Source organism: Diplodia seriata (assembly GCF_021436955.1).
Source record: "Diplodia seriata strain FDS-637 chromosome Unknown scaffold_1, whole genome shotgun sequence".
Lineage (NCBI taxonomy): Eukaryota > Fungi > Ascomycota > Dothideomycetes > Botryosphaeriales > Botryosphaeriaceae > Diplodia > Diplodia seriata.
Window position 1 is genome coordinate 4,729,049 of NW_027117308.1, and position 25,431 is coordinate 4,754,479.

At 57.1% G+C, this 25,431-nt stretch overlaps 5 protein-coding genes across 5 annotated transcripts; 3 read left to right on the forward strand and 2 right to left on the reverse strand.

Moving 5' to 3' along the window:
- Positions 1-4,182: 4,182 nt before the first annotated feature.
- SLS55_001344 (uncharacterized protein) lies at positions 4,183-8,320 on the reverse strand (the record flags this gene model as incomplete). Its single annotated transcript, XM_066772839.1, has 3 exons — positions 4,183-4,534; positions 4,615-4,781; positions 4,841-8,320. The coding sequence occupies 3 exons, from the start codon at positions 8,318-8,320 to the stop codon at positions 4,183-4,185; spliced, it is 3,999 nt and encodes a 1,332-aa protein (XP_066638118.1).
- Positions 8,321-9,517: 1,197 nt separating this feature from the next.
- Positions 9,518-10,404, forward strand: SLS55_001345 (uncharacterized protein; the record flags this gene model as incomplete). Its single annotated transcript, XM_066772840.1, has 2 exons — positions 9,518-9,651; positions 9,705-10,404. 2 exons carry the CDS (start codon positions 9,518-9,520, stop codon positions 10,402-10,404), a joined length of 834 nt encoding a protein of 277 aa, XP_066638119.1.
- A 1,989-nt stretch (positions 10,405-12,393) lies between these two features.
- CCS1 (copper chaperone) lies at positions 12,394-13,730 on the forward strand (the record flags this gene model as incomplete). The annotated part of the gene is made up of 2 exons (XM_066772841.1): positions 12,394-12,397; positions 13,087-13,730. The coding sequence occupies 2 exons, from the start codon at positions 12,394-12,396 to the stop codon at positions 13,728-13,730; spliced, it is 648 nt and encodes a 215-aa protein (XP_066638120.1).
- Positions 13,731-14,867: 1,137 nt separating this feature from the next.
- SLS55_001347 (uncharacterized protein) lies at positions 14,868-16,463 on the forward strand (the record flags this gene model as incomplete). The annotated part of the gene is made up of 2 exons (XM_066772842.1): positions 14,868-14,873; positions 14,958-16,463. 2 exons carry the CDS (start codon positions 14,868-14,870, stop codon positions 16,461-16,463), a joined length of 1,512 nt encoding a protein of 503 aa, XP_066638121.1.
- A 6,208-nt stretch (positions 16,464-22,671) lies between these two features.
- On the reverse strand, positions 22,672-24,983 carry SLS55_001348 (uncharacterized protein; the record flags this gene model as incomplete). The annotated part of the gene is made up of 3 exons (XM_066772843.1): positions 22,672-24,222; positions 24,304-24,637; positions 24,685-24,983. The coding sequence occupies 3 exons, from the start codon at positions 24,981-24,983 to the stop codon at positions 22,672-22,674; spliced, it is 2,184 nt and encodes a 727-aa protein (XP_066638122.1).
- Between the last annotated feature and the right edge of the window lie 448 nt (positions 24,984-25,431).

Genomic DNA, 25,431 nt, shown 5'->3' on the forward strand with positions numbered 1-25,431 from the left:
ACGGGGATGTCGGCGGCGATCAGCGGCAGCGGTGCGATGCGGCGAGGGGCGCGGCGCTCATATCGTCTGGGCGAGAGGGTGGTGCTTTGGCGGCGGAGGACGTGGGCGAGCGGGCGGGCAGGCGGCGAGTGGACGAGGACATTATCACTGATTGGGCTGGGCTTGGGATCGGCGATGTGCACCGTGGAGGGTGGAGGAGGCTTCAAGGTAAGGCGGAGGACCCGATCGCAAGCACAAAGGACGATGCAGCGCGATCGTAGTTTGGTAGGGAGATGTCGCTCGGCGCGCCGGGTGCCGGTGACGCCAGCGAAAAGTCCCGCCAGGCACGCGGCGCAGGCCAATGACGCCCCGCAGCACTCGCTGCATCTCGACGACCTCTGTCCACCGCACCTGTCAACGCAAGTCATCGCCGGACCCACTCCGCCGCGGCAGCTTGCAACGCCTCTCGCTACACCAGCCTGCTCTACGGCGGCAATCCAACCCCCCAATCGCAGCCCGCGCTTGAACACCGGGGGCGCCGCAACCCCGGATCGCTTTGCACATGCAATGCTGTCTCGGCTGCCGAGTCCGCCTCCGTCCGCGCCACCGCTGGATAAACCATGCTCCGCGCTGCTCTCTTCTATCCGGACTTTGGTCCGTCCATACACGGGCACGCCGGCACTTGGCCGTTCCCTTCGCTCCACCACGGCGCTGCGCCCGACCGCAAGCAGCAACGGCGGCGACAGCTGCTAGTCCGGACGCCCGACCACACACAATTGGCGGACACGAACGTTGGAGGTGCGACCAAACAACGCGCGACGCGCGACCCTGTAGATCGTTTTGGTGCCGTCGAGGCGTCATCGACCTGGCCGAGCCGCACTGCCCATTGGCTACCGCCATCCGGCTGACCACCGCTCCGCCTCCAGCGCTCGTCCAGCTCTCGATTTCTCAAGTCCATCTGCACGCTGTCTGATCCGATGCCTGCTGACACAATAAACCAGACGTCGGCCTTGGCATCCATCCAGCCGCGGCACACATGGCCCTGGGCCGACCTGGACCCTTTCATTGCTCCGCCCCCAGCCCTGCCACATGCCCGGAACAAGCCAGCCTCCCTCGCTTTCCCCAATACGTTGCAGTCGGTAGGGCTGAGGACGTGAGGGATTCTTCAACAAGCAGCCTAACGCCGAACCGGCGTGGCCAAGATCCCCATTAAGCTCTCCGCTAACAGCAAGCCTACTTGTCCCCCTGCCTGATGCAAGTATCATCGATCAAAACATGTACCAGTGCCTCGGGTCCACGCATCCGAGTACTTGAGTGCAAACAAGTTATTTTCTCACCTGCACTGATCGTTCACTACCCATCATGCACTCTCTTGCTCTTGCTCTAGCCGCCCAGACCTTCGCCGCCTCGGCTGAATTCTATTCGCCAAGAGAGCCTAGTCCGTACAAAAACAAAGAAAGTGCTGACGCGCACATATATGTCCTTCTCCGCGCGAGCCACTCTTCACCGGCCCCGCCATTGGTTCTCTGCTTTTTTCCCCCTCACGGACCTCGTACGATACACTGAGCATGTATACCACGGTTCTGCACAAAAGCACGGCCGTGCAATTCAAGCCACCGCAGAGAAGGCTGTGGAACAAGCAGTTAGTGGTGATGGTACTACAAGCCACCACATCGACGCCACAATGGGACGGAAGCGGCACGCCACACAGTAGCAGCGCTGAAATGGCAGCGAAAAATACGCAGACGAAATCTGGAATGAAAGAACGCCCCCCATACGTGGAGCGTGGAATTGTGTCCGTAAAGTTTCCGAAGCTGCCGATGGTGGGTGACGTGGTCTACACGGACTCGACCAGCTGGGACTGAAAACGTACATGCATCCCAAGTCTATCGGGCTCCGAAACACAGGAAACGCAGGACCGATGGTTTTGTTCGCAAGTGTTACTCTCCTCGCTTTTGCTTATCTACTTGACGCCAGCGGCTCGTCGGTCAAATGCTGTCGATCTCCACTACGCACCCTCCCCGCGACACGCTCAGCTTGTGAACGCAAATGGAAGAGAAAGAAGAATCAAGCGAAAAAAGAAAAACCAGTTTCAGAGAGCTAAATTTTTTATATATTGCAAAATCTGTCTGATACTTTACTGCAAGTTCGTTTGATACCGGTTTGTCCCTTACTACCCTCGCTCACTCGGACGGTTGTGCCGTAGCCCCTTGGTTGCGCAGACAACGTGGGAAGCGGAGTCGATGAAACAGTCGAACAAGTACCGGCCTCTCCATCCATCAATTCCATCTATCTTTATTCCTCGCCATCATCCCATTCCCCATACTCAAACACCCTTCCCGATATCGCCGCCCTCTCGACTCATCCATCCCATCCCATTCCCAACACCATCAAAAAAATAGACGGGACCAAACAAAACAAAAAGCCAAAGCCGAGGCAAAGCAACCCGAACCCACACAAAAGGAGAAGAGAGAGAGGAGAGGCGAGAGAAGAGTGAGGAAGGGTCAAAGAGATGAAACAAGCCCGCTCGAAAAAGAGCGCGCCACGCAACTTTGCTGCATTCAAGACTCTCAACACCTATATCATTTTCTTCACTGCACAATGGGAAAAGAAACAACAAACCCCCTCGCTCGCTCGCTCGCTTACTCCCCAAATGTTACCCTACGTACCCTGCCTGTCTGCCTGCCTGCCTGCCATACCCGCCAATGATACATCTCCCTCCCTCCCTTTTGGTTTTTATTTTTGGGTGGGTGGGGGACAAACGACGCAACCCCCCCAAAAAAAATGCTATATCAACTCCGCTTTCGTGCCGAAACGAAAAGAAAAGAAAAGGGAAGAAAAAAAAAGGCAAGAAACCCAAAACACGCAGATAGACAAACAGACAGGCAAAAATGGAGAACGATAAAAAAAAAGGGATGATGATGATGATGATGGCGGCGGTGCCGTCGCCCGCCCATATCTCTCTCCCATCCCATCCCCCTCTCCCATTTCGGAGTTCCCCCACCCCCTCTCCTCCCTCTCCTCCCTCCCTCCCACCTCCCCTGTGCTGATCTCCCGCTAGGTCCCTGACTGTCGATCCGGGTCGGGTCGGGTCGGAAATCCCGACGACGACGACGACGACGACGACGACAACGACGACCGAGTGTATGTATGCTAACTGCTGCGAAAAAGAAAAAGGAAAAAAAAAAAACCCCCTCCCCCCATCCCCGCTATGTGTACGTAACCACCTCCCCCCTACTTCCCCCTCCCCCCGAGAAAAAGAAAAGAAAAGAAATGAAAGTGAAGTGAAGTGAAAAAGGGAACGGAGGAGAGGAGGAGTCCAAAAGGCCAAAGGAAGAACACACGTGTGTGTGCACTACTCTACTCTACTCCTGCGCCTTCCGACTCCCGACCACGACGACGACCTCTAAAGAAGAGGGAGAGAGAGAGAGAGAGAGAGAGAGAGCCGGCGACGGCGACGAAAAACCGTTGCAGTGGTGATGATGATGCAATGATTGTGTCCTGTGTGTGTATAAAGAGGACGACGAGGGGGGAAGGGGGGGAGGGGGAAGGGGGGGAGGCAGTAGGCCCAAGTTCCCACGGATGGCGATGCATTGCATTGCATTTGCATTGTGCATTGCGCGTTGCGTTTCCGAAGTCGCACAAAACAAAAAAGCCGGGAGAGGGGGAGGGGGGGAGTCGAAAGGAGGGAGTAGTGAGAAAAGAGGAAAGAAAGATCAAGCGAAGAGGAAGAAGAAGGAGGAGGAAGGAGGATGAGGAAAAAAAAAAAATCCATGACGCATGCGACATGCCGCTTCGGACAATGGTCTAATTGTTTTCTCCCACTCATCTCTCTCTCCCTCTCTCTCTCCGAGAACCCCCTCCAATGTCCGACCGAGCACGCACATGTGCTGGCTGCTGCTGCTGCTGCGTCTTTGGACACAAACACACACACACCCCCTTTCTTCGTTCGCTCTTTTTCCCCCTTTCCTGACCCCTCCCCCTCCCCCTCGGCCGAGCTCGATCGACTTGCTCGAGTGTCTCACCTCCCCCTGTCCCCGTCCCCTACTCCGCGGGTCGCTCGCTCCGACAATGGCCTTCCCTTCCCTTCCCTTCCCTTCCCTTCCCTTCCCTTCCGCCTTTTCGTCCAGTAGTCCAGTCCAGCCGAGCCCCGGGGGCCAGGAGGAGGCCGGGTCTCCTCCTCCTCCTCCTCCATCCTCCTCCTCAAGTGATTTCGACGGAAAGTTGGCTAGGCCGCCTGCCGGTCCCATTAGTTGCGAACAGCGGCGCCGGAGGTTGCACGGGAGGCGGCGGCTGTTGTGTCGTCGGTTGTGTCGGCGGTGGTTCGTTTCCGTCGCTGTCGTCGTCGTCGTCGTCGTCCTCCTCCTCCTCCTCCTCCCCCCCTTCCGAGCTGCTCTCTTCTTCTTCGAGCACGATCTGCCGGAGCACGTTCTTGTCGAACAGGTCGATGACGAAACGACACACCGGCAGCCGGAAGTGGTGCAGCTCCAGGATGGCCATGACCTTGTGGAACATTGCGGGCTTCTGGAATCCGGGAGCCTTTTTTGTTTTGATGCTGTGTTTTGCCACCCTCTTTGTTAGCTGCGGGGAGGGAAACTCTCGGATAATGTGTGGTGGAGTGGGATCCAAACGTACTTGTGTAGGTCGGTCGCTGCGCGCTTTGCAAGGACTGTATTGCCGAGATCCACGACCAGCTTCAGGATTCGCGCGTTGATCGGGTCGTCGTCCGTGATTCCGTTCTTTGCGTCCGTCGGCGTCCTCAGAGTTTTGACGGCAACAAACGAGGACTTCCATGGTTTGAGCTGCAATCATTGTCAGTAATGTGATGGGGATTTGCGACGGAAGAGGGGGATGCAATTACGGAGAAAAGCTTCTTGAAGTCGAGGGGCATGCAGAAGCCCAACGACTCGCCCATGATGTTGGTCGCGGCATCCCAACCGCACTCTATCAGTATCTCCTGACCGTGTAGACTCCGCGAGATCAGTCCGAGAACGAAGAATGCCGTTCCCCTCAACGACATGACCTCGGACTCTTCGGCAATCCGGACGATGTGCCTGGTCACGTCCGTGCTCTCCAGGAAGGGTGCTCCCAGATCCATGGAGCCGACGTTTCCCACGGCCCATAGGCAGCCCTTGACCTTGAGGATGATTTCCGTGTCCTCCTTCTCCATGCAGTACTCCTTGATTGTCGACGCAAACTCTTCGAAGTGACCTTTCGCTTCCAGCAGCTTACACCCTTCAAACGTGCGGGCAAGTTCGCGATAAAAGTGAGGAGGAACGAGCCCATAATCCATGGGGTCAGGCAGTTCGTCAAATGCCAAATGTGACGGTGGCTTCTCCGGGATGTCTGCCAGGGCACGAGCGAGTGAAGCCTCCACAAGGGCCACATAGGAATCGTTACGACCTAGGAACCAATCGTCCATCTCCCTTGTGATGTAGTCCAGTCCGTCGAGGTAATGGTAGCCCACTGATGTTGACAGGAATCTGAGGAGCAACGGGGCTCCAATCTCGCTCAGATGGTCTAGTGTCGGGGCGCACTTCACAACATACTCAAGCGATCTCTTTTGATTGCAAGCCTCCTCCAAGATCTTTATCGCCACTTCGCAAACCTCGACGTCCGGGTCGTAAAGCTGCGTGACCAAAAGACGAATAGCCCATTCTGCAACTCCAGTGCCGGGCATGGGCGCGTCGTCGTGCTGGAGCGGTTTTGTGGCGTATTTCCTCACAAGCCTGGTGGAGAAGATGCGGATCTCTTTGGTACCGGCGGTCATTGCTTTCGAGAGGATGATGCGGAGGTGTCCATCCAGAGTGTAGTCCATGTTGCTGAGGAGAGTCTTCATCAAGTCGTCTCTATCCCGCAATTCCACTATATGATAGAACATGTTGATCATCTTCCACCTCTCAAAGATGTGAACACCTTCCGGCTTCTTGCTCAGCTCGCCAAGCATCGCGAAGTATCCACCAGTCAGAGTCTCCGCCATGCGTTCCGCGGAGAAGATTGGCTCCTCCGAAGTGAGACCACTCATACGATCGAAGTGTGACAAGCATTCCCCAAGCTGTCTAATCGGCTTGCTGTCCATGAGGTACCTGGCTCCATCGGCATTGTTCAATAGAGCTCGCATCAGTGAGCAGCCTGCCCTTACGTAGCGTTGGTTTGGCCTGGTATTCTTCAGGATGGAAAAGCGATGCTTGAATGGCCTGAAGAAGTTTATCAAACGATGAATGAATTTTGTGGCCCTCAATGCTTCGTCCAGACGCTTGGGATTGTACAGAGGCCCGTCGAGGATGCCTAGGACGAGATCCCATCTCCACTTCTGATAGTTCGGAGTCTCCAAGACCCGTGATTCAGCCATCAGGTTTCGGAATGAGGCTTCATCAATCTGCGCACTAAACTGCTTTTTCGCCAGGTGTGGCGTGTGTAGTTCTTCATGCTCTGCCCCGCCACCAAACTTCTCATTCCCTCCGGAGCGGAAGAGAGTGCGATTGACGCTGTCGACTTGATAGATCGTTCCCGTGGCGATGAAGCGCTCATCGGCACCAAACTGGGAAGCTGATTTGAGCAGGTCGGGCAGGACCTGAAGTTCCGCGCTCCACGATGGTGGCAGCAACTCATTGGCCATTTTGAGAACCTCGCCAAGAAGGAGCGTCGTCTTCCTCTTGAGGGTCAAGTTTATTGAATCCTCCTCGGCATGCAACAGCGCAGGGACTAGCCCAGAATGTAGTAATACGGCCAGCATAACGGCGACATAGTGGTCCACGAGACTTCGTTTGGTTTCTTCCTCCTCCGCTTTCGAAGCGGACGTTGTAGATTCGGCGTTTTTCAAATTTGTGACCCGACCGTACGTGGTCAACCGTCGGCCAGCAAGAAAGGATGAGGACCATGATGGCGGTTTAATCCTCAAGATGTCAAAAAGCAATTCCAAAATGACGTTTCGGACCTGCGGAAGGGGAATGTATAGTGAAGATATGAGAGATCGGGTGGCCATGAAGTCGTGCATGCAAAGAGTAAGAAGGCCCGGCCAGCTTTTCAACAATGCGGCAATGACTTTTGCGTTGGCCTTGAGTTTTTCTTCATTGGCGTGCCCGGAGGAGGCGTCAGTAAATGCAGCGAATGGCATCTGAAGCTCGTGCCCGGACCGTAGGAATTTTCTTCTGCTAGGAAGATCCAGCAGGTAGAGAAAGGAGCCAGTCAAGCTTTCCGAAGCATGGTAAAGCCCCTCACCAAGGGCATCTGTCAAGGGCCCCATACCGCCAGACGATACCAGCCTTTCGGGATCCTTGACAAGAATCTCCGCCAAGGTCAAAATGCTGATATTCCGTAGCCGGTCCTCCGTGTGCTCGGCAACAGCCACAATGATGCGGATGACGGCGCGGGAAATCTCCTTGTGGCCATCCTTCACTTCCAGAAAAGCTCGGACAAATTTCAACGCCTGCTCCCGCTCTACGCTGACCTTGCTTTCTTTGACCAACGAAAGAATAACCAGATAATCGGTGTGGAAAGAACGGATGGTCTGAAGAGATTTCCTGTCTGCGATTGCGTATCTCATAACACGATATCCGGCTGCTGCGACTTCGCGACTGTCACTGAGCAACATGTTCTGCACGCGGAGGCCAAAGACAGACCATGCCAGATCGTACTTGAGCGTTGGGTGTCTCTTGAACAACTCGACCAAAGAATTTCCTTTTTCCACGTAGTAGTCCATGGCCAGGCCTTCGGCCTCGAGGGCCTGTAGTATGTCGGCCAGCACCAATGTCGGAGATTCGCTGTCCGGATCCACCTCGTCTGGATTCTGGTACGACTCGGCTCGCGAGGGAGCGCTGCGAAACAGAAACGACAGGCGGCCCTCGGAGGACACGGGCTCCCTGGAACGCTGCATCTCGGTCTCCAGATCCAGCCTCAGGTTGGCCAGCTTGCGGTTCGAGATGTTGAGCTCGGCCTCGACGCGCGACTTCTGCTCCTTGGCCTGCTTCGCGCTCTTGGTGTTCAGGGCCTCCAGCAGGTTCTCGGAGCCGATCTTGATCTTCGTCTCCTTCTCGATCTGGTCGCGCAGCTCGGCCTGGCGCGCCTCCGAGGCGGTCCGCATGCCCTCGTCGGGGGCGAAGGCCGTGTGCTGCTCGATCAGCGGCGGGCGCGTGTTGTCGGAGCGCGAGGTGGTGGTGGAGCGCAGCTCAGAGCTGAAGCTGCCGGGGCCGGGGGCTATCGTCGTCGTGTACGAGGCCCCGCGGCCCCCGCCGACGCCGCCGTAGCTCGCGGGGGCGCGGCCGCCGCCATCCTTGCTGGGGCGGCCCGGAGGCAGCAGGTTGTGGTGGTCCGGGGCCGGGACATCGGGCTGGCTGGACATGGAGCGCGACGCGGGCGCGGGCGCGGGCTGCAGGATGGGCGTCATGGGAGTCCATCAACCAAGACACGGCTGCCTCATATCGTGGTGATGGCGTCGTGGATTCGCAGGCATGGGGAGGGCTACTGGGCTGCCATCTCATGCGACTGGGGAGCGGAGCGGAGCGGAGATCGGGCGGCGGGTCGGGCGGCGTGCGAGCGACGGGCGGGCAGCGGTGAGGCTTGGGTGTGTGTGGTGGGGGGCGGGCGATCGTGGGCGGCGTCTGCGGGCAGAGGAGCGGGCTGGAGTTGAGGTGAGGTAGGGCGGCGGCACCGGGGTGCGCGCAAGGTGGGCAGCAAGAGCGAGCGGCCAGCACGGCCAGGGCTGAGTGCTGATGCGGGGAGGAGGTGCTTGGGCCTCTCAGGCAGCGCCCTGGATTCTCTGCAATCCTCCAAGCCCAGACAACAATGCCCGGGTGCGGCGCGTGCTGGGCGCGTCGGGCCAGGAATAATTCTACGTGTACACGGCGCGTTCTGGTGTGCGGCGCCAGGGTCTGCCCGCCTGCCAATCACACCGACCAGCACATGGGTTGAGGAGCTGCAGAGCTCGCGGAGATCTTCTGCCGTCTGCGGATGGCTGCTCCAATTTCGTCATTGCGCCGCCTGGAGGGCGACTGTCTGCGCGCACTGCTCTGCGCAGCGCTCGAGACTGCCGGGCCCTGCCGGTGGATGTAGTGTCCGCACGCTGTGCAGCAGCAATGGCAGCGGCCCCAGGCGCAGGGAGCCGTGGGCAGCGGCACGAGCGGCCGGCATCGTCGGCGGCGGCCTGGGCTACGTAGGCCTGTGTACACGGCGTATCACTGCGATTTGGCCCTTCGCCCGACGCGGGGCGTGGTCGTCGAGGCGTAGGGGGTCTGCTCCGAACTGAGTGCGGCGGCCTCCGACACGGCATGGCGTGAGCCGCGTCCAGCTCCTCCACGACAAGTGGGCCCTCATTGGTCTCTCCGCTGCAATGACCGCGGGGACATGTAGATTGCGCGCAGGCGTATGGCGAAGTCCGCTCGACTGAGCTCCCCGATAAGGGTGCGATATAAGCTTTGGTCCCCCCATCCTGCCCGTAGCTTGTCTCCAGCACCGCAGCACAGCACAGCCTTTGTGTCCGCAACCAGCCAGTCTCGCCGCTTCCCCAGCTTGTTTCCTTCTTTGGACATATCTCGCCGCAATGTCGCAACTCAACTACGCCCGCTACGGCAAGGACAACGTCCGCCTGTACAAGGTCCACAAGCACTCCGATGGCACCCAGTCCGTCGTGGAGCAGACCGTTCGCGTGCTCCTCGAGGGCGATATCGACACCTCGTACGTGCCTCCTCCGCGCCCCAGGAACCAGCTGCTAACAGCATTCGCCGCAGGTACACCCGCGCGGACAACTCCGTCGTCGTAGCCACCGACACCCAGAAGCAAACCGTCTACGTGCTGGCCAAGCAGAACCCCGTCACTCCCCCGGAGCTGTTCGCCTCGATCGTCGGCACCCACTTCATCACCCAGTACTCGCACATCCACGCCGCGCACGTCAAGATCGTCACGCACAAGTGGACGCGCATGACGGTCGAGGGCAAGCCGCACCCGCACTCGTTCGTGCGCGACGGCGACGACATCCGCACCGTCGAGGCCGTCGTGCGCGAGGGCGCGGGCGCGGGCGCGGCCATCTCCATCAAGAGCGGCATCGACAAGCTGCTCGTGCTCAAGAGCACCGGCTCCGCCTTCCACGGCTTCCACCGCGACGAGTACACGCGCCTGGGCGAGACGTGGGACCGCATCCTCAGCACCGAGGTCAAGGCCGAGTGGGAGTGGAAGACGTTCGCCGGCGTCGACGACGTCCGCGCCAAAGCCTCCAAGTTCGACGACGCCTTCGCCGCGGCCAAGACCATTACCCTGGACACCTTCGCCAAGGACAACAGCGCCAGCGTGCAGAACACCATGTACAAGATGTCCGACCAGATTCTGGCTGCGGCGCCGCTTGTCGAGACTGTCAGCTACTCGCTGCCGAACAAGCACTACTTTGAGATTGGTACGTCAATTCTGCCAATTGGAGCGAATCCCACATGCTAACACCGTCGCAGATCTGAGCTGGTTCAAGGGCCTGAAGAACACTGGCGCTGATGCCGAGGTCTTTGCCCCCCAGAGCGACCCCAACGGACTTATCCAGTGCACTGTTGGTCGCAAGGGTTCCAAGGCGAAGTTGTAAATATTTGCTGTGCTGCGGCGTTGTCATTTCCATGATATCATAAAGCGAGACTGGCGTTTCTGGTTCTGCATGTAGAAAGATCGAATCTATACCACCATCTAAAACTTTTAGTTCAGCCGCCTCTTTTCGAGCGAAATACTAGCATGAATTGGAGTGAGCTGTTCACATCAGGCGAATAATCATAGACTCACTATCCATGTCCTACGTCTCCAATGGAGCCATCTGCACCTGAACCCATCCAATGGCGCATTTAGTGCCGATAGTGTTTGTACAGTTCCTCGGTCTGCCCTCCACATCACCAGTCATACAGAGAAATGCCGCTTTGTGAATCCCCTTTATATGCATCCTGAACGCCAATTCTACCGCTTCCCCTCGCCCTCATTCCGACCCCGCGAAAGCCTTCTTCACCTCCGGCAGCTCGCGTATCGACGAAGCCTCCTGGCCCGCAACCTTCAAGATATTCTTCTTATACGGGTGCGCCGCGCCCTCGAACGCTGTTCCCACAATTCCATCAGCACACACACACACAAACCCAAACCCCCCAGGGGGCCCAAAAAAAAAGGCGAAAAACCAGCATATCACTCACCCTTCAACCGCGCCAACCGCACCTTCCTCAACCGATTCTTCGGCAACATGCCACTCACCGCCCTACGCAGGATCTCGCCGCCCCCCCACTTCTCCATCAAGCGCTGCATCGTGATCTCCTGCAGGCTGCCCGGCCGCGTCGTGTGCCGGTAGTACTTCTTGCGGAACAGCTTCTTGCCCGTCGTCCGCAGCTGCCCGCAGTTGGTCGCCACCACGTAGTCGCCGCAGTCCGTCGACGGGTCGAAAATCGGCTTGTGCTTGCCCATCAGCGCCAAGGCGATGGATGAGGCGAGGCGGCCGAGGGGCCGCGCGTCGAGGGAGCAGTCGATGTGGTGCCAGGCGCGGCTGTAGGCGAGGCGGGTCTGGGGGGTTTCGCGAGGGAGGAGTTAGCGGGATGGGGAGGGAGGGCGTTGGGGCCGAGGCGGAAGGGGGATTGGGTGGGGGTGTGGAGGGGGGAGGGAAGCGGCGGGTGCGGTGGGTGGTGGTGGTGGTGGTGATGCGGGCGCCGTACCTTGCCAATTGTTTGCGACATGCTGGACTTCTTCGCGGAGGGGTCAGAGGGACCCGAGTTCGATCGGAGTGAGGAGATGGGGTGGAATTGGTGGCCCGGACCAAGAGGGAAGAGGACGTGGAGGTGGTGTTGCGGAGGTGTGCGCGCGCGCTTGCCGGCCGACGGGTCCCTCTCTTCCAGAGCTTTGGTGTTGCGGTTCGACGGAACGGCCAAAATCGCGCCAAGACTTTCCGGGACCTGCCGATGTCACGTGCGAAAGTTTCCGGATTGGGCAGTTCGATGCATCTATGTGCATGAGGGCTTCATCGGGACATTACGAGTGTGTGTATATGGAATCGTGTACTCAGGCAGGTAACTCACTCACAGATTCTATAGATTTGCTAGAAATTCGTAGTGATAAGTTGGGAAGTAGACCGCTGACAGTGAGCTTTTAATCATATTCCTCGCTGGGCGTCCGTTTTGAGGCTCGTTTATATATATCAAGATACTACATAGCCAATTATACGTACTATGACAGATCTACGCCGCAATGTTTGGCTTGTTGTTTATGGGGATGCTAATAGCAACTTTATTATTATGGTTCGCGTGATGCTGAGCTTTAGGCCGGTCTCCAGCGCTTATAAATCATTGAACCGTAAGGCAAAATTTGTTTCCGACTCAATATGGTTGGTAGGCAATATGAGGCTCTTTGTAGTAATGGTAGCTGGACTAACAGATAGCTCTATTGATCAATTGGATGCGTAATCTCGGCGACGCGATGAGTAAGTCAGGATCACAACATGAAGTGGGACTCGAGCGCAAGTGCGGGGATAGTGTTTGACCAATCGGGCAGAGATGGTCACGAAATGCGACGCTGAAAAATGTATTCCGAAAGCAGGCACATCGAGAGAAAGTGAATTACTGGCGGCAAGAGGGGCAAAGCCGAGCTGTGCCAGCAGCTGGTCAGAGAGCCCAGCATCTGCACATGGATTCGTCTGATGCGTCTTGTGACGTCATTAGAGGAGCAATAAAATGGAGGAGCTTTCGAACAGGGTGCAAGTGAAAACGTAGTGTGAGTGGCCGAGGGCGCGGTGGTGTCGATGTTCCGCGGCGCTGCGGGGCACGGCGGAGGAGGGCGTTGATTTCCAATCGACCGAGGGGCCGCTCCGCAATCGCGAGACCTTCATTCACCTTCTCGAAGATGTCGCTTCTTCACGCTTTCCCTACACACGCTCCCGAGCCTTGGTTTTCGATTTCGCCAACATGATACCCACGTTCCAGGTTAGCCCCGCACCAAGCGTCGCCGCTATACTGGTCGCCGCTAACGGCTACACCGCAGACTACATTTGCTGTCCCTCTTAGCTGCGAGTCGTGCATTAAGGATGTCTCGACCTCCCTGTACAAGCTTCAAGGTCGGCACGGCACAATGCATCCAGGCTGCGCGCCTTGCGCTAACAACATCCAATCGCAGGCGTGAGCAAGGTCGAGGGCGACCTGCAGAACCAGCTGGTCTCGATCGAAGGCACCGCGTCGCCGTCGTCCATCGTCGCGGCCATCCAGGACACGGGCCGCGACGCCATCCTGCGCGGCAGCGGCACGTCGAACAGCGCGGCCGTCTGCATCCTCGAGAGCCACAACCCCACGATCGAGAACAAGGTGCGCGGGCTCGTGCGCATGGTGCAGGTGGCCTCCAATCTCACCATCGTCGACCTCAGCATCCGCGGGCTGTCACCCGGAACGTATCATGCGACGGTGCGCGAGCGCGGCGACATATCGGAAGGCCCGGAGTCGACGGGCGGCATCTGGGAGGCGGCGGTCCGGGCCAAGCAAGACGGCAAGCCGGCACGGGGAGTGTTTGGAACGGTGCAGGTCAACAAGGGCGGCGTGGGCAGCGTCTTCCTGGACCGGCCCATCGAGATCTGGGAGCTGATAGGGCGCAGCATCGTCGTGTCACGGCAGCAGGACGGCCAGTTCGACAAGAACGACGCCGACACGCTGGTGGGCGTCATTGCGCGCAGCGCGGGCGTGTGGGACAACGACAAAACGGTGTGCTCCTGCTCGGGAAAGACGGTTTGGGAGGAGCGCAAGGAACAGGTGGATCGCGGCATGCTCTAGAGCCACGAGCGGTGCAGAGGCCGCTCGAAGCGGCTAGGCGGAGGCGGGAGTTGCCCAAGTAGTCGTGTACGGTTACCGAAGCGGGGCATGAACTGGCCCTGTCGCAGCAAAATGGCAGTGAACGGCTTCATGCATCGAGTTCGTGATGGCGAGCGGCGGCGGGCGCTGGGCACGTGCGCGGCGGAAGCGGTGATCTTGACACAGTGCTGAAGCAGCCCGGGACGCAGCGGGCGTGAAGCGGCAGGGCGCGACGTCGGAGGCGCGGGCCCACCGCCCACCGCGCGCCGCAGCTGCCACGGCGGACCAAGACAACCAAGAGAGCGTTGTCATCTGAGAAGCGTGTGAGGCGGCTGAGAGCGCGCAGGTGCAGGGCGGCGACTGTGACTTGTCGTGATGCTACGCGCCGTGGAGGCGGGCGAGGCGCGTCGAGAGCCAATCATGCGGGGCCGGCAGCCTGACACGGGCTCGGTCGTGGAACGCCATGCTGCGACAGGCCCTGCCCATAGTGGACCGTGTGCTATAGCGAGCCTATGGCAGTTCAAGAAGGCCTCGACAGGTACAGACGCGCCGGCCAGGTGCCTGTCGCGCAGTCCGCTCTTTTCCTCCAGGCCGCTAGCCGCACGCTCTTTGCTCCACCGCTTGTCGTTCTCTGCGCGCCTGCTTTCAGTTCAAGTGTGTTCATAATCTCTTCTGCACCCGCAACCGCCCGTCACGCTCCATCCGCTCCGTCACACGCCCCCAACACGCCTCTCCCGAGCTCCGACGCCGCTCGTAATCCCACCGCTGTATCTAATCGCATCCCCAGCCAGCCCCGCAAGCCCAGGCGGCTCCGACTCATTGGCAGCTTATACCCGCTCTGCGAGCACCTGCATGCCGGCGCTTGCCCCGTACCTTTTTTAATCGCCTCCCGCCGCTCCCAGCGCAGCACCCACGAACCCTTGCATCCTTCCACAATACCGCGACATGTCTCTCAAGCAGGTACGCAGCCCGGCCTCACTAGTTGCGCGCAGATGCTGACACCCGCCGCAGGAGATCGAAACGTGGGTAGGAGCGCTGGCCGCTTACGACAATAATGAATTCGACGAGGCGCTGAAGTTCTTCGATGGCATCTCCGACACGTCCAAAATCCTCTTCAACATGGGCGTCATCCACGCAACGCTCGGCGAGCACGAGAGGGCTGTGAGTACCGCGACAGCTCCGCAACCGGGCGCCAACTAACTCGGTCAGGTCGAATGCTACCAGCGCGCTGTGCGCCTGGATCAGTACCTCGCCGTCGCCTATTTCCAGCAGGGCGTGTCGAATTTCCTGATGGGCGATTTCGAGGAGGCATTGGCCAACTTCAACGACACGCTCCTCTACCTGCGCGGCAACAACAACATCGACTACGAGCAGCTGGGCCTGAAGTTCAAGCTGTACTCCTGCGAGGTGCTCTTCAACCGCGGTCTTTGCTACATCTACCTCCAGCAACAGGATGCAGGTCTGCAGGATCTGTCGTTCGCCGCCAAGGAGAAGGTGGTGCCCGACCACGACGTCATCGACGAGGCTATTCGGGAGGAGGCAGAGGGCTACACTGTCTTCTCCATTCCGGTCGGCATTGTGTACCGCCCGAACGAGGCGAAGGTGAAGAACTTGAAGGCCAAGGACTACCTCGGAAAGGCCCGTCTCGTCGCTGCCTCGGACCGGGCCAATGCCTTCACCGGCTTTGCTGGTGCTGAGATCAAGAGAATCAACCAGGAGTCCGCTGCCGGCATGAACTCCAAGGACGACAGGCCAGACGATAAGGTCTCCTACGCTGCAACCAACCTTGTGAAGCCGAACCTGAGCAGTCGATCGAGGCAGCAGTCCGAGCCGCCCATCAACCGCAACATGTTCCCTCCCACGCCTCCCCCGGAGGAGACGAAGGCCTCGCCCAGTGGATACACTTCTCGGTCTCAGTCGGTTCGCGGCGAAGGCCGGAAACCGGCACCGCTGGAGCTTGGACGCGCTGCATTTGACCAGTCCCCGAAGAGCCAGCAGCCTCGCCCAATGCCCCAAAGATCCATGTCTGAGCGCCCGAGACCGACACGCGAGCTCTCGACGTCATCGCGGAGCACGAGTACCAGAAATCCCGGCCCCAGCATGCGTCCTCGTATCCTCTCGGACGAAGACGACCCGGCGAGCGCTTACCCCGAAGATGTGTACGACATGTACGGCCGGGCAGAACGCCCCAGCTATGCCGGCCGCTCGAAGTCGACAAGGCGCCCGCCGCAGCAAAGACCCATGTACATCGAAGAGGAGGACGAGGACGCGTTTGATCCGTCTGACCTGGACTCTGGCGAGTTCGAGATGGTGCCCGCGCGCGCTCGCAGCACGAGACGGCCGTCGACCAACCGCCCTCGCGGACAATCCCAGAGGCGTAGCGTGGGTCTGCGCACGATTCGTGTCAAGGTGCACGCCGACGACACGCGCTACGTGTTCCTCGACCCTTACGCACGCTTCGACCAGTTTGTGGCTCAGATCAGAGACAAATTCGGCTTGAGGTCGAACTTCAAGATCAAGATCAAGGACGAGCAGGACTTCATCACCATGAGCGACCAAGACGATCTCGACATGGCCATCATGACGTGCAAACAAGAGGCGAAGAGGGAACAGGCGGAAATGGGAAAGATGGAGGTGAGTGCAGACCCCAAGTCGAAGTTGGGACCAAGAACACGCGCTAACGGTGGACTGCAGATCTGGGTGCAAGTTGTGTAGGTGCTCGATTTTTTAACGTCTCTCACGATCTCATGGCGGCTCTACACTTCGAATCTCGTCAACTTCCTTTCCTTTGTCTTATCTCTCAAATCTCAAGAAGTCTTTTTTCTTACGGTGCGGATCTCTTTTATTGATGATACTCAGCGAGCATGAAAAGGGGCATGTTCGGCGACGGTCTAGGTTCAGCGGGTTATTTCGTTCTTCAAGATAATCCTATCCAAACACTTGAGACACGTACATTCGATCCTCCGAAAATAGGCAAGGGAGAAGCGCTCGCGCGATAGAAAGCCCCGCTGCGTTATATCTGCTGCGGGTGCAGTAATATCTCACCACCTACCTACCCACCCCCCGTAATATGCCCATATCGGTTTCACCAACGTCGAAACTTTCTCTCCCGGGCTTCTTGCGACAGGTAAGCAATGCCGACGGTCCCGAATACGAGGGGACGAGGAATATTAGATGACGATGATGGGGGCATTATTGGTTGACACGAAACGGTTTCGGTTGTAGATATTTCGCTATTTCTGTCACCAACCGACCATTCACGACCATTCGCTACCTATTCGATCCCGTCCCCACGGATGTACATACACACCAACGATACGATACCCCCTTCCGAACGACGATGATACCATTGGATTTATTATACGGTTTGACGATTCTTTCTCTCTTTTTTTTTAAATTCCTCACGTACGTCCGACTAATTCTCACGATCGTTTCTTGTTGTTGCATGATTTGCGGTTGGAGGGGAGGGGCTTACATACCCACCACTACTGTACAAACACACTACCCCCCTCCCCTCCCCCTTATTTTTCCTGCTGCTGCCGCTGTCCTTTTTTTATTTTTATTTTTCAAGACTACCCGGGGTGCTCGCGCACAAAAAGCCCTTTTGCTGTTTTTTACATATACCCTCCTTTTTGTTTACTGCTCGTGCATATCGTATCGTATCGTCCTTCCTTCCCGCGGTTAGTTGGGTGGGGGCCTGTCGTTGTCGTACATACTCTTGCTCTTTGTCCTTTTTTTCGCGTCTCCCCCCCGTCCGCAAGAAAAAGTGCTCGATCGGCGGCTGGCCCGCGGTGTATATGTGTATTACTTGTGCTTTTGCCCCCCCCCCCCCCCCCCCCCCCCCCCACCGTCTTTGTACGCGTGTTTGCGGAGACTGTAATTGTCATGGGGGAGGGTAACGAACGAGAGTGTGGACCTGTGGAGGGCCGGGGTTTTGTGATTGTCCGTCGCGGATGCGTGCATCGTCGCTGCTGTACAGTGCGCTTTTGTTGTTTTTGTTGTTGTTGTCGCGTGGGATTTGTTGTTGATCGTTGCTGCGGATTGCGTGTCGGTTTTATTGCTTTTTGTGTATATGTACGTGTGCTTACTGTTTTTTTGCCTTTTTGCCTTTTTTGCTTTTCGCGCAGGCTCGCGGAGGCTCGCGGGGGATCTGATACAGGGACTGTTTGAGGGGCGGTTTGAGCAGCACGGGGGGGGAGGGGGGGCTGATCAGGGATTGTTGTGGCTGGCTGTCGTCGCTGTCAGCATCATCGTCAGCACGGGGAAGTAGATCATTGCGTGAGTGTCAGATCACCGGGACAGGTGTGCTGGGGTTGTCGGGACATTATTATCGAGTTCGACGTCTCTTTTCCCTTTTTTTTTCCCTTGGCGTTAATGCGTGGATCTTATTGCCGGGCTTGTACGCACATCATCGTCCTTTGCTCTTCTCCCTCGTTTTTTTCGCCAAAAGTTATCTCTTGCTCTCTCTCGCTGCTCCTCATTTACGTACATACATACCTGTTTGCGCTGATCACCCCCCCTGTGCTGCGTTCTCGTGAGTCATCGCCTGCATATCGCCCGACCCATCATCCCCCTCTCCCGCACCCAAAGTCTTCGATCACGTCTCATATCGACGTCAGCCGAGACGGCCGGCCGTCGTCGGCTTTCGTCTGATCCCGCGTTTCGTCGCAGAGAGAAGACGAGCACTGGCATGATGGTGGTGACGTGTCGACGCGATGCAAAGCGACTTTTCCGACTCTTCCCGAGGGTTGTTCGATCGCGACGGTCGGCGCGGGGAGCTGAGACGCGTCGGCCATGCGGATGCGCTTGCTGCGAGCGGATTGGTCGGGGGCGGGGCGATACATCGGGAGATGGGGGACGGTATGCGACGCGACGCTGTGCTTGCGTGCTGGGGTTTGAGGTGTGGCTGGTGGAGGGCACTGTTGGTGGGTTGCGTGGGTGCATGTGTGCTGGTGGTGTTGTTCTTGATACCTCGGGTGATCTGGAACTGCTTCTCTGGTACAGGGTTGGCTCGCTGAGTAGTATCTTGACGAGTGGTATCCGTGTGCGAATGTCCAAGTTGGATATGGTGAAAAGCAAGCGAACGAGAGCTTCGACCGCCTTGACCTTGTTGCTACATCAGCTGGGCTGACCTCCCACATCAGAGGACAAGAAGTTCAACAATATTTGCACACCCGAATCTCTAGCGAGACACACATCAGAGTCGCGACTTTGTTTTGCGTCATGCGAACAGCGTGATTTGAATATCTCCCTGGCGCTTTCTTTTCTTTTCTTTTTTTTTTGGTCCTGTTTGCATTGGATGTATGAAGCCTCCACGCCGCCTCTTGCGAAGTCTACTGCACGCGCACGAGGTTAGTTGGTAAAGGAAATGTGCCCGTGCTCACGCAATCGAGCATCTGACACTCGGAAAAGGACATGTCCACGAAATGTATAAAGGCTTCATTGCTGAGCTAGCATTGGCAGACCACACACGACGCCGCTTTTCCAGCTCTCTCATACAAGGAAGAGAGATACTCCAGCCCACTGTTTGGACTATGACGTGCTGAATACACTTTCTGCTTCTCGTTTCCTCCTCTTCTCGGACACTTCCCGGGCTGGGCGGCCGGTCGCAAATGCTTGGCTCCTGTCATGCAGAGACGTGGTCGATGATGATGATGGTGCGCAGCATGATGCGTTGGTGATGAGGGCGTCGTTGTCGGTGGTGGGGGCCAGCATCATTCAGTGTCGGTTGTCGTCAGCGTTGTGCCCCGGGTGCGGAATGGGCATTTGGCCTACATGGGCGTCCGCGGTGCTCGAATGGTGCAAAGAGCCCGGGGACGAGCGACAGTTTACGAAGTGACCTTCGTCTAGCACAGCAGTGCGATCTCATGTTGATTTGAGGGCGATGTGAAAGCAGACGTTCGTTGTTGAGGTCTTGAAGTACTCCGGGACGTTGGGTCGTTTTGTAGCAGCACAGGGTCTAAGCGTGGTGGTCAGGCGGCGGGTGTCGATGACTGCCACCCTTGTCGCGTGCTCATCGTGGACGGTGTCGGGGATGGCGGGTATATAATCCCAACCACTCGCTTTGAGGACATACGACTTGCACGAACGATACGATAGGATTTCTTACTACTTCAACATTGCTTCCTCACTTCCTTTCTTGCCTCCTCCCACGCAGCAAGACTCCGGCCCAGGCGGTCAGCCTCACGCATTTTCGGCAAGAGCTGTGTTCCGCGTGAGTTTTGCCTCATGGAATATATGAGCATAGCCATTCAACTATAATGGGTTGCATTGATGATGAATGTGTATCTGCACTGTTTTGTGATCTTAATGGAGATGACAAAGCCAAGCTGAGTGGTCAATGGCCCTAGGAGCAGGGCCAAAGCAGTCCGGATCTTGGTGTCTTGTCAATTTTTATGACATACAGGAATATTGGACAGCCGTATCGAAAAAACTCTCGCACTACATTGTCCTTTAAATACAAAGAGCGAGAAAGCCTAAAACAATTGCCGGTCATAGACATACTCGTCAGCTACTGATTGCGAGCGCCACGTGGACCGCGGACTAAGAGATCCCGATAGTAGACTTCAAAGATATACGCTATCATGCACACTTCTCCCTGCATATTTCGTCCAAGAGTGACCAGAGACGGCGGACTCGAAAGACGTTTAAACTGCTTTCTAACTCCCTAGATCAGCTCTTCTGCCCTGTTGATAGATAAGCAGAATAGCTTAGTCAGCAAGGAGCAGGGTATATAGGCGGCCCTCACCAGAACACCTCACATTACGACATGTCACTCCACTCCTGCCGCTGCTCTAGTCAGCAACTTGCTTAGGAATAGATTGCGAATTCATACTTCACCGTGTTTTCACGAACATGAATGATAACCTTCATCAAGTGAAAACCTTGCTAATGATCAACGCTCGAACTGGGAGAAGGTCTTCAACAAGAAGTCCTGCTTGACGCTGCTCAGGCGAACAAGCTTGCTTTAACACCGACGTGAAGGCCAGCGGGAGACCATCGAGTGAGCCAGTTTAACCAAGGAAAGAAAAGAGGGAACAGAGCAGTTTCCTCTTAGGACTGCTGGTAGATATTTCAACTTCTGTGGCTGTAGATGTCTTAAGAAACAGGAGAATGCGGTTCTCAACATTAAAATAGGATTTCGGGGCTGATGCATTCCTGTCTGGTCAGACGGGCAGAACGCGTCACTATATCTGCTGATCAGGTGTGGTCTTCCGCATTGAGTGTGGCGCTCCACGCGTCATCACTGGCGCGTCGTACGGTGTCCTCGTGCGGGGGACATCGGGGAGGGTTGGAAGTCTTTTTGAGCGAAAATCGCTTGTACTCAATTACACTGTCAAACATGGAGTGGACTGCAGCAGAAAGCCCATCAAATCCGGCCCACTTGACCATATTCAAACATCATCCCGACACTTCAGCTTCCACTCGCGTAGTGTAGTCTTTTAGTAAATGCAAAGTCCCGAGTCCACTCATAAGTACGACAAAGATCATGCACCACTTCATACCGACGTGAATCAGTTCAGCATAAAGCATCAATGAAGCCGCTCACCATTCACTCCCTTGCAGCACTATAAACCCCAACCCAGCACCTTCTACCACAAGCCAAAACACCAAGCATCTTCCAGAGAAGGCTCTACAGCGCCGAAGTGCAATGAAGTGTAGTAGCGTTGGAAACTTTCTGTTTCCGTCTTGCAAGGACGCCCGCAGTTGAGCTTCCACGCTTACTGAGAAAGCCTCCAGAAAACGACTCGCGAAGCTCTTAAATATGACTTCCCCACGTACGAAGTTGCGCAGGTGAGCAGCTCCGTTCCGCAACACAACCCGCGTGGCCTGTGCTGGCGTACGTGCTGCTGAAACCCGTCAGCTGTCGCGCTTGGAACGATCGCCTTATAGAGCGTTCCTGCTCCGGCTTTGCTTGCTTGATTGCTCATGCTTGCTCTTGGCTTCGCCCAAGAACATAGGCACGCGTTCAAAGCTCACAACACGTCGATGAAAGCATACTTTCCGTGTGGCCGTGGCTGTTCTGGTTCCCTTTTCCTCCAGTGAGATTCACACTCAGCTTGGATAGGTAGTGGGAGAGGCAAAGACATCATCAAGGAACCGCGAGCCGCTGCATCATTACTGAACAATGCCGATACGCAAAATGGCACAATGATGCAGCATGTCCGCGACGGAGGTGAGTGGTGCGGCAACGGCTGGACACAAGACTGAAGGCATGTCGAGCGAGCTATGTGTTTCGACGATGGGCGCGCCACGACGCGGCGGAACGAGTGATGCTTCTTCGTAACTCGCAGTCACCATTGGGGGCTTTTTGGGTGCTTCGGAAATGATGGATGTGCCATGACTGACGACAGTTTTTATACCTGTCATGGCCACATTCGCACGGACACCACCTGCTGACCGTTGTAGGGCTTCGAGGATCCAGCCCGGCTTGAAGAAACGACACGGGCCACGGCCGATAAGTCTTGTACGGCTCCAGATATGTCTTATGTCCTTGACGCACAGCAAGACTTTCCAAAGGACAGCATTGCACCGGGAAACGCAGCAGCACCACGGGACAAAGAGATTGTTATACAAAATGGCCAGAAACCTAACAAGAACCCCCCTTACGCACACATGCGCCTGATGAAATCAAAAAACCAGGAAGGAGACCTTTCTTAAACTCCGCCTGCACCAACCATTCTACAAGATCCAGTGATGTGTTCGGGTGCGTGGAAACTCCTTGACAAAAAACAAAAAGAAAAAAAAAGGAGGGAACGCCCGGCCAATGCCAGTGAAAAAAAAAAAAAGACATGCGATGCTTACTCCTCTCCTCAAGTTCAGTGACAGATACAGCAATTTTTCTTTGGATACAAACGATGAAATACAGGAGCCTACAGCGCTGATATGGGGGGGAGGCCAAGTTCGAACCATATTTTAACACTCACTGAGGCTTTAGGGCGGTCTTGAGGGCACTTGACAGCCTCTGGTACTCTTTCAACAACTCGTTGACGTCCCCAATCTTCAGGTCATTCGCGTCCTTGGCGTCGATGAACTTCTTGACCGGAGGGGCCGTCTTGCTCAGCTCATCGAGCCTCTTCAGGGCGACGGTCGCCTTCGCATCAGCCTTAGGGTCAGCCTCAGGCCCAGGAGAAGCCGCGGATGTCGGCGCAGGCTTGTTGCTCGGCTCTGCTTTGGCTTTCTCGACGGCCGGAACGGTGGGGGCCGAGGGCGGGACAGGCGAAGTGTTTGCCCTGCCAAACTTCGGAAGCATGTTCATGCCGCCGAATCCGCGCAGCGGGTTGAGGGTGCTGCCCAGATTTCGCATCGACTCCACGGCCGAAGCACCGGCGCTGGTCGGCGTTGATGATTGTGGCGGAGGGCTCGTTAGAGGGTCAGTACCCTTGTCGGCAGGGGTAAACGCCACGCGTCTGCTGCTTGCGCCACTCTTGGCGCTGTCGACGCTACGTTCCCGCGGGAGAGGGCGACGGCCGCCGAAGAGGTCAGTGACCTTGCTGTCACGGGTCGACTCGGTTGCCTCTTCGTTGATCGAACTGCTCCCGCTGGCGTTGTCGTCAATCGGCGGTGGAGTGCTAACAAGCTTGCGGACGTCTTCAAGCGTCTTTGGCTGGACGACCTCGTTCTTGCTTCCGGCCTGCTGCTCTTTCAGGCGGCCGAACAAGAATTTGAGGCTGTTGTCAAGGGTCGTATTGATCGACTCGAACGCCTGATCCGCGCTGTCTAACACGGCCTGCCGTGCTGCGTCGCTGGCTGCTTCGATCCTGTTTGTTTGTTGCTGGATCAAATTGCTCAAACGCCGCTGAGACTTGTCCAGGGGTGACGGAGCCTCCCCTTTGCCATCTTCGCCGTCCGGAGCAAGACTCGACTGGGCGGGGGTGATGCCAAGATCCATGGGCGGAGGAGCATCGCCAGGTGTGATAGGCCTGGCAGACTTATTCGGGCCTCCCGGAAGCTCATCCGCTCGAAGTGTTGAGAGATCCACGTTTTCAAGGAAGGCAATGGAGGCTTCCAAGTTCACCAAACAGTACGCGGCCTCTCCATCGACTTTGCTTGCAGTTCTGAACCTCTGGATAAAGTACAGATTGCTGATGACACAAATGCTGTCTGGAGGGCTAGTAATGAGGGTGTAAATCAGTGTCGGCAAAATCTCGTCAGCCGAAGAAGAGCTTGGGAAGATGTGCGACAAGGCCTCGACAATATTCTTGTGAGCAGCAGTCAAGTGCTGCAGCTTTCCCTGCGGAAACCTCTCGTCGTTCATCCTTTGGATGCTTTCACGCGCTGCGGCAAGCATTTCGGGGATTTCGTCTTTCTTTTCCTCCATAGCCTTCCGCATTTCGGGCGTAATCTCCTCGCCATGCCCAAGGAGTTCCTTCAGGCCGATGCCGACAAGTGAGAGGGCGGCAGTACGTGACCGGAGTTTTTCGTCGCGCTCAGCGTCGTCGGTACTACGGTGGCGCCATATTCGGGGATATATCTGGACCCTGGTCAACTTCTGCTTGGCGCAAAACACGACAGGGGTTATGCAGATGAAACAACAGAGTAGAGGACAGCTCACCTTCTCACAGACGGCCCTCTCGACAGCCTCTTCCAGAGCGGTCCTCTTCAGCTCCAGCAATCTCCGTGCCTTCTTGCGGTCCGAAATTTCCGAGACTGTGAGCATCTGCTGCTCCTGTCCGGAGTCGGACGTTTTCCGAGCATTGCGCGAGGCTGCAGATGTGCGCGATGCTAGTGATGTGGTAGAGCCTTGGCGGGACAGTCTTGTTGAGAGAGCGGCAATGTGGGTGTCTATTTGGGAGCCCGCGCGGACATAGAACTCTTGGAACAAATTTGCCAGAGAGTCGATGTCAATGGGGCTGGGGTGCACGCGAGCGGAGAGCGACTCTAGGAATCTGGGGCTGGTCAGCACTGGGGCTTAGCAGAGAGTGCCAGTGCATACCTCTCGGCCAGGCTCCTGATCTCGATGGGCAAGTCGTCGAACGACTGCGGGAGAGCGACGTCGCCGTCGCGGTCGTCGTCGTGGGCATCGCCGTCCTCGGAGCGGGTGGCGAAGACATCGCCGGTCTCGCTCTGGTCGCTGTCCGGGTGGGCGAAGGCGGTGGGATGCAGGATCTCGGGAATGGTAGCTCCCACGGTGCTGGCGCGGCTGCGATGGCGGGGGCCTTGCGGGGCCGAGTCGAAGCGACTGAAGCTCTTGGAGGCGTGTATGACGCGGGGACGGTCGTCTTCCTGGGCCATGGTTTCGTTGTTGCAGTCAGGGAGAGCGGTGGTGCGGACGCATGTCGCGGAGGTGTAATTGCGGGTTGCTATTGATAGCCAGAGGAGCTCTGGCACACGCACGAGACACTTCGGTGCCCGCGGAGCTCCAGGCAGAACCAGCTGTCGCCGGGGCGGACGATAAGCTGATAAGGGGCGAGGGTCCCGGGGCCGGGGCAGCTGCGCCAACCGCGTCATATGACGAACACCACACCCCAGCATCCGCCCAACGCTCCAGCTCTCCCTCCTCACGCCTCCTGGCAAAGCTCCCCTTGCCCACCCATATCTGCGCCTCAGCACCTGCGCCCGCCTCCTCTCCAGCTTGCGCCAGCTCTGTCATGCCTACCGTCTTCCTCTAGCAGCTGTCGCCACCATGACCACCCAGGACCGCTTCCGCAGCTCTGCCGGCAGAGCTGCTGCCGCTTTCGTC